Source organism: Trichosurus vulpecula, chromosome 8 (assembly GCF_011100635.1).
Source record: "Trichosurus vulpecula isolate mTriVul1 chromosome 8, mTriVul1.pri, whole genome shotgun sequence".
Lineage (NCBI taxonomy): Eukaryota > Metazoa > Chordata > Mammalia > Diprotodontia > Phalangeridae > Trichosurus > Trichosurus vulpecula.
Genome location: NC_050580.1, coordinates 82,133,196 through 82,150,964, shown reverse-complemented (window position 1 = coordinate 82,150,964; position 17,769 = coordinate 82,133,196). Strand labels below are relative to the sequence as shown.

Genomic DNA, 17,769 nt, shown 5'->3' with positions numbered 1-17,769 from the left:
AGGCTTCATGGAAAAGCTGGTATTTTAGCTAGGCCTTAAATTATGGACAGGATTTTACTAGTTTGAAATTGTTACGAGGACGTCTCAAACACGGGTAACAGTACATGCATATGTTCAGAGGTATGAGAGTATAGGATGTATTGAGAGGTAAGTGAATAACTTGACTGTAATATAGGGTATGTGATGGGGACACTTTAAGATAAAAGTCTAGAAAGGTTTCTTGAAGCCATTTCGTGAAGGGCCTTGAATGCCAAGCTAAGGAGGTTGGATTTTGCCATATAATTGTCTTTGTATAAAAAAAAGTAAGTAGCATGTTATTAGTGATAACACCATTCTGAGGGTCAGAAATTCTGGGTTCTACTTCATTGTCACGCTCTAGGAACACCTTGTCCTGGAATTACCCAGGGCTCCACCTTCTCATCTTTTATCTATTTTAAAATACATAACTCCACCAATACTAAACTCCTTTCACACCAGAATTCTCACTCAGCAGATAAGGACTAGCAGTAGATCTCAATCTGATAGTTACCAAACCAACTGACTCCCTAGCATACCCCTTCAGTGACACACCCTGTCTCTGCCATGACCCCAAGCTCATCTCAGTTCTTTTTATGGCATGATTCCTTCATTCATTTCCCAGAATACTCATATGGGAACTTGGAAGGAGAGGACACAATTAGTGGGACTTACCACTCTCCCACTCTTACTCAAAGATGATCGTGAGACTCTTCTCCCCCATTCCTCCCCACCCTACCACATTATAGCTATTTCATAGAGAAGTTAAACTGTTATAAGATATTGACCAGAAACAGAAAGCCTGAAAATACCAGAAACCACCTCAGGCAGCAAAGAATTAATCTTCTTGCCAAGTGCAGAAACATAACATCCAAAGGCAACACTGGTTTAGAATACAAATTTACTTGCAAAATATTTTAGAACAAGATTATGGAAGACTACAAATAGAATTGCCTCACAAAACAAGGAAAAACAAAGGAAGAGGAAATGAGCATTATAAAAAGTTGGGTGTGAGAGCTAACTGAGCCACTTAATCCCCAAAAGGCTTAAAGATGAAATTGGAAGGAAAGTAACAACTAACTGTAAAATGGAACAGATCTACCAGCATTTCCACAGAAATTTATTCTCATTATAGATGACAGAGGAAATGCTACATTTAGACTGGAATTCCTTAGAACCTAATGTACTACCTGGAGGAGTGGAAATAGCCCTCAACAAAACAAAATTAGGAAGCACAGCTTGACCTAACAGAAAATCTGTACTGAAGGTGGCATGTAGCATGCAGAGGTCAATCTTCAAGATACCTCAAAGAGGGAAAATTTGAAACATACGGAGAAGATGATAGTATCACTAAGGATTGAGCCGTATCCCTTTTATCTTATCTCTATAAAATCTTTAAGAGGAAGCAGAGTATAGTGGATAAAGAATTGGTCTCAGTGCCAGGAAACCTTGGGTTACAGTCCTAACCCTGACACATGCTGGCTATGTGACACCATGCAAGTCATGTAACCCTCTCATGGCCCTAGACAATTCCCCAAGGCTAAAAGGCTAAAAGTTGTTGAGAAGGTGCCAACATCAGTTGGTACAGGAAGTTGCTCACTCTGAGCTCTTTTCACCAAAGAAGTCAAAGCCTAGTATCCATCCCTATACCATCATTATTAGAATGGTCTAGGTATGAGAGTATCCTTATTGAAAACATAGAAACAGAATAGGCAGAGTTTGGCAGATAATTTTCTGAAATACACCTTCATGGTTTCTTCATACCGTGGTATATAGAGAAGGGAGAGGAAAGGGAATAAACATTTATAGATGCATATAAAGAATATAATTTATATATTCTTATAAAGAATGTACATCCCACTATGTTTATTATTTTTTGGTTAAATGAAAGCATTTAGCTCAATGGAAGAAATATAGTTTCAAGAGATGTTTTTCCAAGGAAGTATGTCCTATACATACATTAAGATTGTGCAAGATTCCTTGACTGATGCCACCAAAGAGATAACTGTCCAGCAATCTCTTGGTTGCCAGTATCAAGTGAAGTATAAAATTTGGAGATAGAAGCTCACTGAAGGTACTCACCATGATCATGGAGAATGCCCTACACAAAATATGAGTGAAAGAGGGATTCCCTATCAGAAGGGATGTTTTCTGGATGTTCCTGATTGCAGATGACCAGCTGATTGCATGAACCTCCTCATTGAGATCCACAGCCACCTAAAACAGATGACTGGTGCATGAATCCACCCATAGACAAAGTGAAACCCACGTGGAGGAGGAATACCTATTGCCTAGATTATGGGCAGACCATTGAGTTAATTCATATAACTGGGACAGGCCCTGTAAATTGATTATGAATGAGGCCCAGAATTGAGCAGAGGGAAAACAGCAGGCTGGATTACATTTGGAAAATTGTACCACCTTCTTTCTCAAGCTACTCCTTGCAACCAAAATCCCTGTTTTGAACACGTATTTTCATGGTCATGCTATATGGTTGAAAGACACACAACAATCTCATCTTGGGGGAATCAATTGCTGGTGTCCCAAAGAGAAATGGGAAGACATACGATGAATATAAATAGGGTGATATTTTACCAATATATTACCAATGATGGCTTATATGCAAGTGGTAGAAAAAACATCATTAAGAAGGCATATGACTGGAAAAGGAGAATTTATGTAGTGAGACTGAGGGTTTGGTTCACTTACTGTTGCACAGTTGTTACTGAGTTTTTTTTAAAACAGGGCATTGGCTAGATCTTCTCTGTAGGACTTTTGGAAAGACTTGGACAGGATGGGAAGTTTCATACGGATTGTGAACTATACCACTGGAGGGAGTATGTATACTGATGAGATGATGAATACATTGATGTTTCATTGTAAATATCAGATTTATACTTTCTAGCCAGTGCTTTGTCTTAGTCTGGAATTCTAGATTGCACAGAATTATAGAATCACAGAATGTCTGAGACGGAAGAGATTTCAAGAGACCATTTAATTCAACCTCTTCATTCTAGAGATGAGGAGATTAAGACTCAGAGAAAGAAAGGGAGGTGCTCTTAGTTATTGGCAGAGCTGGAGTATAACCTAGATCTCCAGACTCCCAGTACAGTGAATATTCCACTTTCAAAACAAATAATATTAGCTCACATTTGTGCGACACGCTTTGGGTTAGTAGATGGAGACCTGGACTCGGGAAGATCTGAATTTAAGTCCCAGCTATGTGACCACCAGCAAGTCATTTAACCCTTACGAGCCTCAGCTTCCTCATTTGTAAAAAGGGGATAATAGGAGAGGCAGCATGGTACAAGTGGAAAGAATAACGGATTTTGAAGTCAAAGGACCTAGGTTCAAATCTCACCTTTGCCCGTTGCTACTCGTGTGACCTTGGGTAGGATATTTCACCTTCCTGGTCCTCTGTTTCCTCATCTCTAAAACGAACGGGTTGAAGAGGTCCCTTCCACGTCCAGATTTATGTGTCTAGTACAATGCCTAGTTCTCCTGTAGCAACTACCACCTAAGATGATTAAATGAAACAATGCAGACGTCAAAATACCCTTTAAATGTCAATTATTACGGTGATGATTGTGAGTGCTTTATAGTTTACAAAGCACTTTCCTCATACTCAGAATGGGGGAGGGTCGGGGAATGGGAGAAGAGGAAACGGACAGTACAGGGGTCTTATCTGTCGGTGAAGGAGACTGACTGGGTGGAGCCCTAGCGTGTTCAAAATTCTCACAACAGCCCAGCAAGATAGGTAAAAGAAGTATCATTATCCCCGTTTTGCAGATGAGGAAATGAAGGTTCTGACTCACAGTCACATAGCATTGGAGACGTAATTTGAACTCACATCTCCTGGCTCAAAAACTGGGCCCCTTTTCACCGTACCCCATCACTAAAAAGTACTTTATTCATATAAAAAAAAGGGATCCTTCACTCCTACAACCTGATTCCTCAGCTGATTCCTTTATGTAGCATGCATTTAAAACAGGATTCAATTTACAAAATTCTAATTTATAGGAAACTTTTCAAGAAACACTTTGCTTGGGTAAAGTGAGGCATACCTTAAAATCTATCCAGCTTCACACACCAACCCCCTGGCCTCGGTAGTAATACACACTCACCCCTTGGTATTGATCAACAAACATTTATGATATTTTATGATCTTTATTTCCCTTAAGCTCATTTTTCCTTGTAGGAGTACTTAAACAAGGTAGCATAAAGGAAACCTCAAAAGGCTTTCCAATAAGGGGGAGAGTTTCGGCTAACTTCATTTTCCAGCCGGTGTCAGCTTTAAATATAGCTTCACTTCTGAGTTTACTTGCCATGGGGAAAGAAAATTCCCCAAGGTTTCTTCTGAGATTGCAGCGAGATGCAGTGCAAGATGACTGTTCCCACCCACCCACCCACCCACTAATAAGCCATAATGCTGCCCTATTTTTGGTAACAATTAAAGGGCCTCCCTGTGAAAGCAGAAAGCTGTTTATTTTCTCTTACATCACTTTGCCCTCCAATGCTGTGTGGGGCTCAGTGTTGTCGCTGTGATGCAAGTCTGTTTTCTCTTCCAGCCAGTTGGATTCTCCCCATCTTAGAGCACCTCACAGGTCTCTCCCTCGGAGCTGTGCACTGCCTGAGTGAGGAGCAGCAGCTCACGAATCAGCTGCAGGTCCCTGTTTTTAAAAACAGGCACAGAGGCAAAGAGAAGAGGGTGGACGGATTCTGCACTTGGCCTGAGAGCAAGACAATCACCCTCTGAATCCAGAAGCGTTCTGTTCATGTTTGGGGATATTTTCTCTACTGGATGGAACCAGAAAAGATCAAAAGGATGGAAAGTGCCAGCAATGCCAGCATCCCCTTGAAAAGAATTGCTTATTTCCTATGCATTTTATCTGTGCTTTTGCTGACTGAAGGGAAGAAACCAACGAAGCCAAAATGTCCTGCCTTGTGTACTTGCACCAAAGATAATGCTTTATGTGAAAATGCCAGATCTATTCCACGCAGCGTTCCTCCTGATGTTATCTCACTGTAAGGCCCGTAAGCATTTTGTTCTTTCATTTATGTGATTTTTTTTTTTAAACATAAACCAGTGCATTTGGTATTTTGTACATGCCGACAGAAGGATGATCTGAGGAGGAAAATTCTTCCTGCATGCCAAGCCTTCTGACAGTATTACAGTCCGGCTACATTTTAAAATCCTGATTCTCCTTCTCTCCTAGCTGGTCTTAAACCCGCTTTAGATTATTCTGTTCATTGTTATGAGAAACCTGTAGCGAATTCTTGCCTGTGACTTCATCTGGAAAAGAACAGTATTGTGTCACATGAAATAGTCTTTAATATAGTGACTGTTATGCTAAACTAGATTAACATAAGCTTCTTTTTCTTTTTCTTTCAGATCCTTTGTGAGATCTGGTTTTACTGAAATCTTAGAAGGGAGTTTTATACTCACACCATCTCTGCAGCTCCTGTGAGAAATATTTATATCATGATTATTTATTATATCTTATTGATTACATGTCCCTAAAAAGCTGAGTATTAGTTTTAGGAGAGGCATGGATGTGTTTTATAACATGTATATGTGCACTCAGGTAGACAAAATAAGAAAGATATGGGTTTTGTCGTCTCCCACTGGAAACAAAATGCATAGCCCAGCTGGGGTGATGGCATATTTGTTAACCTGTTCCACGGGGGACTTGAAAGGCAATTGCTGAAGTTGGTTGACCATTACAACATTTCTCCCAATTTCATTCCACTATTTCACTTTCATTTTTGGCTTTGAGTCTTTGGTAATTCTGCCCTTTCGTCTTGAATTAGTCAATACAGACCCAACCATGACAACATATGTACTCAAGATGTTGACTCTCAGGGAGATTAAGCACGCAGTTGTTATAGGGGATTTACCATGAGAAAAAAAGACAAATTTTGCCTTTCTCTATATGAGTAATTAAAGATATTGTTAAGAATTCTCAATTGACAGGGTGTTTTTGTTTTTGTTTTTTTGCTCATTCACTAATCTTTAGCAATTTAAAGGAGTAGCTGTCTTGGCTGCATATTTTGAGTTGGCCACCAGGGACCAACATATTCAAGTCTATGCCTGAGAACATTTCAAAAAATAACATTTGACTAAGAAATCAGTTCTCTGTGGTAGTGATTTAGCTGGTTATATGTTCTGAATTGTAACATTTGGGAGGGGACTTATATTACTGAGCTCACCCTTTCTATAACTCACATTTAAAACAATGCTCAGGGTTTGTCTACATAGAGCAAAGTGGAAACATTATAATCATATGACTCTTCTGATAATTTAGATAGTCTAACTGAATAATGAAGGGTCCAAAAGGGATGCTTTTGGCCTAAAGACTTTGATTGGTTTGGATGCCTAAGGTTTTTAGATGCCTATCTGCACAGGGCCATGCAACCGGTATAAAAGGTAAAAAATTTAACCAACCCATCACTTTGTCTATGTGATATCAAAAAGCTGGCTTGACTGAGATTTTCACCTAAGTCTTTAAATTGGCCATTTGTTTTGATATTGTATAGATATCTTAGCTAATGACCATCAACTGGCCAAGGTCCTTCAGTGAGTGACAAATTTACTTGACATAGAATCCTAGAGTTGGAAGGTCATCCAGCATCACCTCCCATCCAATGAAAGAATGGTTTCTATAGGGACAATGATAGATTTTCTTAATGTATCTGGCAATTGGGCTTCTGGTTACTCTTTTCCCCCACAAACTGTTAGTAGGGGAGTGGAAATGTTTTCAAAAATCCTATTTTATGATTCTAAAAGCCCCTAATGAGGACTGTTAATCAAGTGGTAAAGTTCAAAATAGAAGTGTTAACACAAGTCCAACCTTCTATTTTCCTGACCCTTGATGGATATTAGCGGTGACATAGACAGCTGAAATTGATCAAATAAACTGATTACCAAATCTCTACTCCATTTCTTCCTGTGTAGACCTAACCTTGGAAGGCACAGATGTGGTAGAACATTATGGAAATAGTTACCGTGGCTGCTCAGATAATGCAATTACACTTATTTAGAATCACAGGGGGAAGCCAAGTGACTTGTTTTTAAATAGCCTACTTGGAGAATGTGCCATGCTTCAGTGTTCCATGCTCTGAGTTCCTATGGAACATTCCAGCCCTTATTTCTAAAAGCAGTTCAGATTTCAGAAACAACAAAAGGACAAGTAACTCTTGTTCTATGCCCTCAGCTAACTCATGCTGACATGCATCAAAATGGTAGATTGGTACCAGAACTGATTCTCTATGACACTGCAAAGTAGGTGAAACTTATTCTTGATCTAGTGTCTTTTTTTCTCCTCTCTCCTCCAACTTTGTCTCCCTCTTCCCTGTTCCCTATTAAGTATCAGTTCTTTCCTATTCTCTCCCTCTTATCAAACTCTGATTTCAAGCAAGTATCTGATCAACTCATTCACACTAAGGCGTTAATAAATGATAAGATTCAAAGTGTTATTCTTCCCAGATGCACTTGCATTTTAATAGAGAACAAAGCCTTAAGCAAAAAAAACAAGCTAAAGATGTAATTTCAGGCATCAGAAAATTAATTAGTAAAACATTAAAGCGGGGGGCAGTGCAGGAAGACCTTCTTGAAAGCACACTAGTAGGACAGTTACTACTTCCTCCATGTATGAGACTGGAACTGATTGGTAGACACACGAGCCAAGGTTCTAGCAATGTTTGGCTACATAGTCAGCAAGGTGAGAGGTGTAGGATACACCAGCTATTACCTATAATTTGCAATTAATTCAAGGAAGAGCTGTTAAATTGTTAGAGGTTACAGAACAAATTAGGTGGCATATCATACCTTGTGAATAGATGCATGTCAGCATCAAATCACTTTATTGAGATGCAGAGGCAATTAATCGCTCTCTATTGTGCTATGAGGGAAAGAAGAAAAGAAACAACCTATTTCTATCACCTCTGACAGTGATCTGACATTTTTTAAAATTGTGGAAACAAATGCTTTTGCAGACTTTTGCAGATTTCTGAGTGTAGAAGTCAAGATGGAAGGTATTTTTTAAAATGGCAGGGTGGGGTACCAAGGGAAACAGGCAGAGTTCCTCCTTAAGTTCTAGGCAATGTGTGGAGAAAGAATCATGTGAGACTGAGGCTGCCAGTTTGTTTTGAAGAACAAAAAAAAAGAATCCACACTCTTGGAAAAGGAGAAAGGAAAAATCTGCCAATGGGAATAACAGAACGATCAAAGAGAAAATTAAACAGATTGGTTGTGCAAGAATTATTCAAAGTAATGTCTCCATGTAACACTGTAGTTAACAAGATTTGCCAAAGCAAATTCATCTATCTATAGTCATGTTTTTTATGAAAGTCAGTGACGGAACATAATCATTGAGAGCATGTTCTTCCTCTAAGCTTTGTGGGTAAGAAGGAGATTTCATGAGTGAATACAATTTAGAACACTGTGTTTTGTTGTGGTTTTTTTTTTTTATCCTTCTTGGATACAGGCTGGGCCTTTTTTTTCTTCTTCTTCTCTGAAATCCCCTAAAGGGAGGGACTAGTAGCTGGAACTTAATTCTAATTTGTAGAGGGTGATGTGTGACCAAATCACCATTAGTTTGTGAGATGTTTTAATGCACTTAAAGGTTTCCAGCTCCTAGGAGAATTCTCTAAGTACAGAGTGCATCTTGGATTGGAATGTAGTATCAGGCTTCAAAAACTAGATACAAAAGGAGGTGATATGAACAGGCAAAACTCCCATTTATTCCACTGAGATTCTGGCTGCATAAAGGCTGCAAAATTGATCCCTATGGAAAATCAAGAAATATTTATCTCTTTGATCTTTTCTTGAATCTATGAATCAACCAACAAATTGGTAAAGATAAACAATTCCAAACTAAATGACAAACTAAAATATGAACTTTAGAAATAATTATCAGCTTCCCAAGTTGTTTTTAAAAATGAATGGGGTTCCCATTTATCCCTGCCCACACTTACTACTCACACTTCTCTCCCCTTTCTAGCCCATTCCCATTCAGTACCATTACTCTAAAAACACCCCACTCCTCCCAAGGAACTAAACTACACTCATTAAATAGATAGTATCACACAGATTTGGGGATTAGAAAATACTTCAATAGCCATCTAGTCCAATCTATACACTACATAGATCCACATTACAACATATCTGACAAGTGGTTATCCAACCTATACCTACAGACCTCCAAGGAAGGGAACCCACTGTCTCCAGAAGCAACCCATTCTGTTTTGGGGTAGCTCCAATAATTTAGGATGTTTTTTCTGGTATCAAGCTTAAATTTGTCTCTACCTCATCTACATAATAGACTTTAAAATACTTGAAGACAGACAGCTTTTGTGTCTTCCCCCTGAGTCTTCTCTTTTCCAGGCTAAATATGCCCAGATCTTTCGAGTGCTACTCACATGTGTTGGTCTCAAAACCCTTCACCATACCAGTTTCCCTCCTCCAGGCACTCTCCAGTTTATCAATATCCTTCTTAAACTGTGGTGCCCAGCATTAAACATAATACTCCAGATGAGGTTTGAGCAGAGAAGAGTATAGCAAGAGCTCTCTAAAAGGGGCCTAATAGGCCCCTATTAATGAAACCCAAGATTTAGCTTTTTGCCCATCTCATTACCTTGCTGGTTCGTTTTGAGCTTGCAGTCTGCTAAAACCTCTAAACCCCTTTTCTACTAATCCCCTTTTCCAAAACAACTGCTAGCAATCCATATCTCCCCCATGTTATACTGGTGAAATTGATTTTTTGTATCCAAGTGCATGACTTTACATTTATCTTATGGGAATTTAATCTTAGGTTCAATCAAAAGCTCTAGCTTATCAATATCCTTTTAGATTTTGATTGTCATCCAGTATATTAGCTATTCCTCCCAACAACATGCTTTAAGGGGAAAACATGGCCAGTGCATACAACAGTAGACCTTCATTTTTTTCTTTTTTGTCCTTTTCCGCATGACCCCACCTTCCACTAAAGGTCCGTTCCATTGCCTCATTGTGGCATGGAGATGATTCCAACTTAGTTATTATAGGCTATGTCAATAGAGTTTCCTATAAAAGTAGAAAAAACTTCAAGTATACACCAGCAATAGTCTAGATATCTGTTGTCTGAGGACCAGCCTAAGTTTAGAAAGGTTTAATATCAATACCAAGTGAAGTTTGGGATTTTTTTTTATAACACCAACTCATGTAGACCGACTATTCCCAAGGTGAAATGAGATTTTAAGCTTTAATGGTAGAAGTAATCCTTAGTACTCCAATGAAGTACTCTCCAATGAGATCAATGTTGTCATTAAGGTGGCTATTTTCTTCAATGATGCAGCTCATAACCTATCCATTCTTGCCCATTCCAGGTAATTGGCATCTGGTTTTCACCCAAGTTCTCCAGAAGAGGTCTATACAAAGTGGTGGGGCCATTTCATGTGTTCTTTTGACATTATGAGGACTCTCCATTGGGTATCCTTTACTCTTACCACATCTATGGCCCATCACAATTTATTCAATGGCATCCTTTATACCACATCTTCTGCCTAATTCCTGGTTTGAAATGTGTTGCAGTCCACTTGTGTCCACTTTAAACTCAATTCCAAGTTCTTTGGGGTTTGAAGTGTTCTGTGATTGGCTGCCACAATGGTGCTTTAAAAATAGTTCTGTGTTTCTAGAAGAAGCTTGGAGTAATTAAAAGAACTTTGCAATTTCCTAAGGCAACTTCCCCACTCTCCTCTTCCTGTCCAATTCTTGACTCAGTTCATGTCCTTTTGCAAAATCTGAGATAAATAGAGAGCAATAGAGAGAAAGAGGCAGAGACACAGAGACAAAGATACAGGTGGATAAGCTCTATAGGTTGTCCATTGAACTGAATAGCATAGCCTGGACAATACACATTCTTCATCCACTTGGTTTTTTCTGTGTGGATAGTTGAGCCAAATTTTTTTGAGTGACAACTGATCTCATTTAGGAGGCTGCACAGTGTTTTGGGCCTTGATGCAATTAATACAATGTTATTGGCAAACAAGAGTGCTGTGAGGACCTCACCATCCACATGATATCACTCTTCAACTTGTACTATGCCCTGGATCTCCTCTATGACAGTGGCAAACACCTTTTGACAAGCAGCCATTTCCCTATTTTTATGCTTTGCTTGATATTAATAGTCATAGGGTTATTGAACAAGCTTATCTGCTATAAAAAGAATCTTGCATAATTTTGACATGCATAGAGATGCCTTATTGGAGGAGAGCATTTAAGGGAGCATTTTGTTATCCTGAACCAAATTCTTTCTTATAGTTCAGAAACCATCACAATAGAATCTTTTATTCTTTACACCTTTCAGTCAATTGAGTAAAATTGGTAAAAGTGTGTAATGTTTCTTGCGAAAAACTACCAATTTCCTTCTAATATCTTCTGCAAGAATATCCTCAATATGTGGATAAATTATTCTCATTAAAATTTAGTTTAGAATGGAAAGTAGGTGCATGGGTTGGTTGTTATTAATTCTAGTTATAATGAGGTTTAAGACTTTTTCCAAGTCCCTAATATTTTCTCTTCCTTCAGATAGCTTAAGAATCAATTCCTCAGTTCTCTCAAAATTGTGTCACTTCTAGCACAGACTTGCTCTGTATATACTTGATATAGTCCAGTTGGTTTATCCATCTTTGTTTTCTTCAGGATTATTTTAACTTCATCAAGATACACATCTGGAACAGGGATGTTAGAGTCCAAATGTGGTGCCTCCACTGTCCTTGATGGTGCTATGAAAGTCTTTACAAATCTTCTCTAATTTTTGTTTCTTGTTTTCTTCCAAGTTTCATCCTTAAGTGTCCTCAGGAAGCCCTTCTTTAGTTGGGTATTTCTCTAAACTTTCTTTAAATTTATTTTTTCTATCATTGCTTTTTACTTTATCAGGCAGTATTTCTCACAATTGGTTGAGTTGGGTCCTAGGCTCTTATGATCTTCATGTCATAACGGTTGAGACATATGAGTTAAACTTCCATATGAAATTCTTATAATTTGTGTCAATGGTTTTTCCACTATCCATATTCTATTTTTCACCATTAGTAATGTGTCTAAATAATTCAGGGTGGAATTATTTGTAATTTCATGTGATATATCTTTCTCATTTTTAATATTTTACTATCTATAGTTTTTAAATTAACTTTGATTTTTTTTCTCTAACAAATCAGTGGTCTGACTGTGCAAGACAGATCAATCAGTAATGACTCCCACATCGATAATGAGTCAATTCTTGCCTGGTAAAGTATAAGCAATTTCATTTTTTGTGCTGTTACTTGATGGTTGCCATAGTGCCTCCCAATTTTTGTCTCATTAACAATGTAGAAGCATGAGGCTTCTGTGTGATCTATAAGCTATTGTGCTCTCTTCTTCATTGCTTCTGAACTATATTTTCCAACATGCTTTTTGTCATTCTTATCTTTACATGGAAGATACTGAGTACCAAGGCATATGTTGATTTACTATATAGGGTTTCATCAAGTTCTTTGTAGAATTTCTTTTCTTCTTTATCCTCAGCAACAGATCCTGATGAACACATTAAAATTATTTTCCAGATGCTATGTTTGCAAAAACGTATTCCGAACTCTAGTTTACAAGATGACCAAATGGGTCCATGAAATAGTGTTTCTCATTGCTTTTGAAAATTGGATAAAAAACCAGCCTTTTTATTTGTCTCTCCAGGAAGAACCTATTAACCATCCTTCCAATTATCTGCACCTTTCTTATATCTTCTGGATTTTTCTTTAATGAGAGTATCAAGATGACTATGCATGTTGGGCATTGGAAAAGGTTTCTTATTTAGGATACCAGTAAATGAGTTAATATTTAGAGATGGTCTAAAACTGTGTGATCCTCAGCATTCTATAACCCGTTTTCTTCTATTTTCCCAACAGAAGTGGGCCATAGAGGATTGTGAACAGTTTTGCATTTTTCATTGTTCTATGAGTTGCCAAAGCATCCATCACCAAGTGGGCAGCCTATTTCTCAATATTTAGCGTGGCAGGCAAGTAAACTCCAACTATAGCCAAGGCCATATTCAAAACCTTTCTATCATGGAAGAACATCCAGAGCTTTTGCTTTGTTGGCATAATTCCATGATATGATGAGAGCTAAGAGTAAGACTTTGCAGAGGTAGAGGTAATGCCTACACTAATAAAATCAGTAGGAACTGGAAGCTCTCAAGAATAGAATTATTATGTTAAGATAGAAAGAAAAACAGTTCTAATGGGAAAGAAAAATGGAAGTTTTCTAAAAGATGTGAATGCACAGACAACTCACCAGCCAACTTAGATTTGGAGAAAGACAAGCACAGATAATAGAACCTAGGGCAGATAACAGAGGATAAACAGAAGAGTAACACAGTCCCATAATAATATAATTAATAGTGCTAAAGCTCCCAATGAGTTGAGTTTGGAGAAGTAAACTAAGGATAACAAAAAATATATTCTGTAGCTATATTGGAGAAAAGAGAAGGAACAAAGAAGGGCTAGGTCCACTGCTCAAGACAAATGGGATAATGATAATGGAGGATGGAGAAAGGGAAGATCTGTTCAATTATTATTTTATTTGTTTCCTCTATCAGAGAGAATGAGCTTTGTTCTGGAAAGAAGAGAAACAAAAATGGCTCCTGAGTGTTGATATCCCAGATGGTAGGGAGATAAGAGGACATCAAACTGTGCTTGATGACCTTCATAACCAAATCTAGATACACCACATCCTTGGCTGCTGAAAGACTTTGGTAGATGTATACCTGAGCCACTAACAATGATCTTTGCAAAATCCATGAAGAATGGGATCAAATGATCATAGATTGAAAGCTGGAAGGGATCTCACAGGTCATCTACTCTAACCACCTCATTTTATGGATAAGGAAACTTGAGGGCCAAAGAGGTCAAGTGTCTTGCCCAAGTGTCTTGTCAAAAAGGCAGCAAGTGGCAGGATAGGAATTCAGACCTAGGTCTTTTATACTTCAAATCCAGTATTCTGTCCACTATACCACACTCACTGGGGGAAGGGAGCAGCATAGTACTGGAGAAAGGCAAACATTGCCCTGATTTTCAAAGAAGAGAAGAGAATACAGTCCACAAACTATAGGTCAATGATCTTGACTTTGAATCCTGGAAAAATTCTACAACTTATTATTAAAGGAATGATTAGAGAACATTTAGGAAAGGAAGTAGTAACTGCAAAGGGCAAGCATGATTTCCTTTAGAAGAAGTCATGCCAAAGTAACCTCATTTCCTTTTTTGACAGTATTACTAGACTAGAGAAGAAAGTGGCAAACAACTCCAACATCTTTGCCAAGAAAACCTCAAATGGGGTCACAGAGTTGAATAAGACTTAAAAAATGACTCAAAAATAACAACTCCAGTGGTGGATCAGGGGATGTCCTATCAATGTTTTTGACAAAGACTCTCATGCCATTCTTGTAGAAAAATGGAAAGATGTAGAGTAGATGACTAATGCTCTCCTAAACTGCATTAGGAGGGGTATAGTAGCCAGGACCAGAGATATAATAAATCAGTTGTATTTTCCTCTGGCCAGACCACATCTGGAGTATTGTGTTTAGTTTGGGGTACTACATTTTAGGAAGAACTCTGATAAGCTAAATTATATCTCAAGGATGGAGACCAGGATGGAGAAGGGGTTCTACCTTATATTATATGAGAAATGGCTGAAAGAATTGGGAATGTTTAGCCTAAGGAGACTTTGGGGAACACTATAACTATCTTTGATTATTAGTAGGACCATAATAGGGTGTGTAGATTTGTTCTATTTAGCTGTAGAAGTGAGATCCAGGTAGAAGTTACAAAAAGGTAAATTTAGACTTGATGTCAGGAAAAATTTCATAACAGTGGAATGAGTGCCTGCTAAGGCAGTGAGGCAGTGAATTCCCCTTTAAGAGGTCTTTACACAAAGGTTGGATGATCACTGATCAGGTATGTTATAGAGGGGATTTCTGTTCAGTTATGAATTAGAATGGATGGCCTCCTTCAGTCTCTTCTACTTCTTATGAACAAACAATTGTATAGAGGTATTTGCTATGTGTAGATAGGTCTTCAGGGTTTCCCCACAGAGGATTGACACTAAAATCAAACAGCAAAGGCAGAATACATTAAAGTTTCTGCAGTCCCACTGTTGGAATCTCCCCGAGAATTTAAGAAATTCACTACAACACAACAGCCCCTACCACTTCATTCTTAGACTGTTGTAATTATTAGGAAGTTCTTCCTTTGGTATAGTTGAACTCTCCTTCTCTATATCTTCCATCCACTGCTCTTAGTTCTGCTTTCTGGGGCCAAGTAGAATAATCTAATCCATCTTCCATGGCAGCCCTTCAAATACTTAAAGACAGCAATCATGTCTCCCCTTATTCTTTTCTTCAGGCTAAACATTCCTAGTTCCTTCAACCAATTCATAAAAAGCAAGGCTTGAAATGTCTTCACCACCCCAGTAATATTCCAGCTTGTCAATATCCATCCTAAAATGTGACACTGAAAACTGAACATAATATTCCAGATGTGTCTGATCAGGGCAATGTACAGCAGGACAATTTGTGGACACCATTAAGATGCAGTACACACTAATGGGAATATGAATGTTTAGATGAGGGGAAAAAATGGAAAATTCTTGAGGATGCAGAAGTGGTGGGATGGAAAAGTAGGATGGGAAATCTGTTTTGATGTTGTTGAATTAGATGGAGAATAAATTACTTTGATTGCTCAGTCAAGGGGCATCTGTGATTTACCAGAGCAACAAGTATGGTTTTTGTTTGTTTGTTTGTTTTGTAAATCTTCGAATACTGAGGGGTCACAACTGCTTGAGCATTGAGGATGGAGACTGAAAAAAATATTCATCAGTCGTTCTTCCCTTAGGATTTCCCCAATTCTATTTGTTAATTCTGATAACCATTTTAACACATGCAAAAAGGTAAGGAGGTTTTCTTAATGTAATATATGACCTCTCCTGTGGCTTCAGATGTCCACAATGACAAGGCAAGGGAACTTCTTCATAGGGGAAAATTCCAAGATGTTGCCATCTTATGGCCCCTTGTGCCTGGAAATGGAAATTACATAAGGCAGCACATGCTTAGAAAAAGAAAATAGGAGAGGGGAAGCCATCTGGAGAAGAAACAAAAGTTAAGGGAAAAGGTAGATCTATTCTAGGGATATGCAGGGGAGGGAGAAAAGGTAGAGAGGAAAGTTGTAGTCTATGATCAGAGCTGGAAGACATAAGGGGAAGTATATAGAGCTCTACATCTATGTTACTTAATCCAAATGTCCTGGAAGAATTCTGACAACCCTAGAGCTTAGATAAGAGGCTTCAGAGTTTTCTAACCTTTCCCAAGTGACTTCTGTGGAACTTTATTAGGTAGACAGCACTCAATAAGCTTTACTGGATCATGAGTTCTGAAATGACTATGCCCCTCTTCCAATATGCTGGAGCAGGAGATTCCATAGGGATTAGGGGACAGATTAAATTACAATTCCCCTTGATTCTGCAGAGGTTTGTACCCATTTGCACATGGAGGCATAGAATAATTCTTCTATTTCATTCCTTCTTAGTACTTACATTGTTGCTTTCACTATTGAATTTGTGACATGTATGGTCTATTAAGAGAGTTTTATACTACTGGAGACTCAAGCCATGACTTGTGTAGAATGAGTGTGTCCCATGGGCAGGAAACCCAATCACCAACTTTCCTTTCTCCTTTCTTCGGGGATGGTTTGCTTGCCCAGTTTATAATGACTTTGGAAGGTAGAGGAGGTTGCCAGAGGCAGTGTCTTACTGCTACAATTCATTCTTAGGATCTTAGAAGTAATTCCTGGTGTGGGGAAACTACATATCTACTAGTAGATTCTGAACCCCAAAGTAATGGTCTTCCCATTCAAACAAATTAACCCTCATTATACCATTAGTCCTTAATCATTAAACATTTCTGAAACAAAATGCAAAGCAAAATAACGATAATATCATAGTAAGTTCATAAACCTGGGTCACACTTTCCCACCAATGCACTCAATATCTGTAGGGGAGAGTGGACACAAACTACACAGAAATTTAGCCCAGAGACATATAAGTAGGGAAACCTTTATGCCCAGGGCACTTCCTAACTGACATTCTGGGTTTGATATCCTTGAATTCCTTCGGGAACAGAGTAAGGCTTCTGTTGGGTATGCCACTTCTGACTACTCTATTCAAACCACTCCTTGACTGGGATCTAAGAAAGTATTATGTTCTTTTAGCGAAAGCAGCTCCCCTGTTCTTGAACCTGCAAAGCTTTTCATGTCTTCTGTCTTGGCTGGGCTCTGAGGAATTTCCCCCTCTTAAGTCATAGATCGCAGCAAGGGGCAAGGCTGACAAGCCTTTGCCTTTCTCAAGACATATGTGGTAGTACAAGGCAAGACAAAGCAACCTTTTCTTTCTTCTCTGTTGGCAGCAACGATTTCTTCTTCCTCCAATTTACTCCAGCAGTAAAACTGTTCTTCTCATCATCAGTTCCCTGTAGCAGCCTGTCTTCCTCCAGATAGCTCTGTAGGATACAGTGCAGGTTCTAAGCTCTCCTCTCACCTTTCCACTCTCAGCTTGGCTCCATTTTTATGAGCAATCTATCTAGTTGGACTTTGTTGGGTCTGGCTATTTTCATGCATGATGGGGCAGCCTATACTTCTGTATTTTTCCTCTATTCCTTTGGCTTCTATCTTCTCTGCTTCTCTTGTCCCCACTGC

At 38.6% G+C, this 17,769-nt stretch overlaps 1 protein-coding gene across 2 annotated transcripts in view; it reads left to right on the top strand.

Moving 5' to 3' along the window:
- The first annotated feature begins 4,334 nt into the window (after positions 1-4,334).
- Positions 4,335-17,769, top strand: part of LGI1 (leucine rich glioma inactivated 1) — a 57,409-nt gene continuing 43,974 nt past the window's right edge. Inside the window, exons 1-2 of one of the 2 annotated variants that reach the window (XM_036734162.1) lie at positions 4,335-5,040; positions 5,408-5,479. In XM_036734162.1, the coding sequence (XP_036590057.1) occupies positions 4,817-5,040; positions 5,408-5,479 (296 nt within the window). In that variant the 5' untranslated portion in view covers positions 4,335-4,816. The remainder of the gene's footprint in view (positions 5,041-5,407; positions 5,480-17,769) is intronic. The other variant, XM_036734163.1, reaches the window with a different exon arrangement.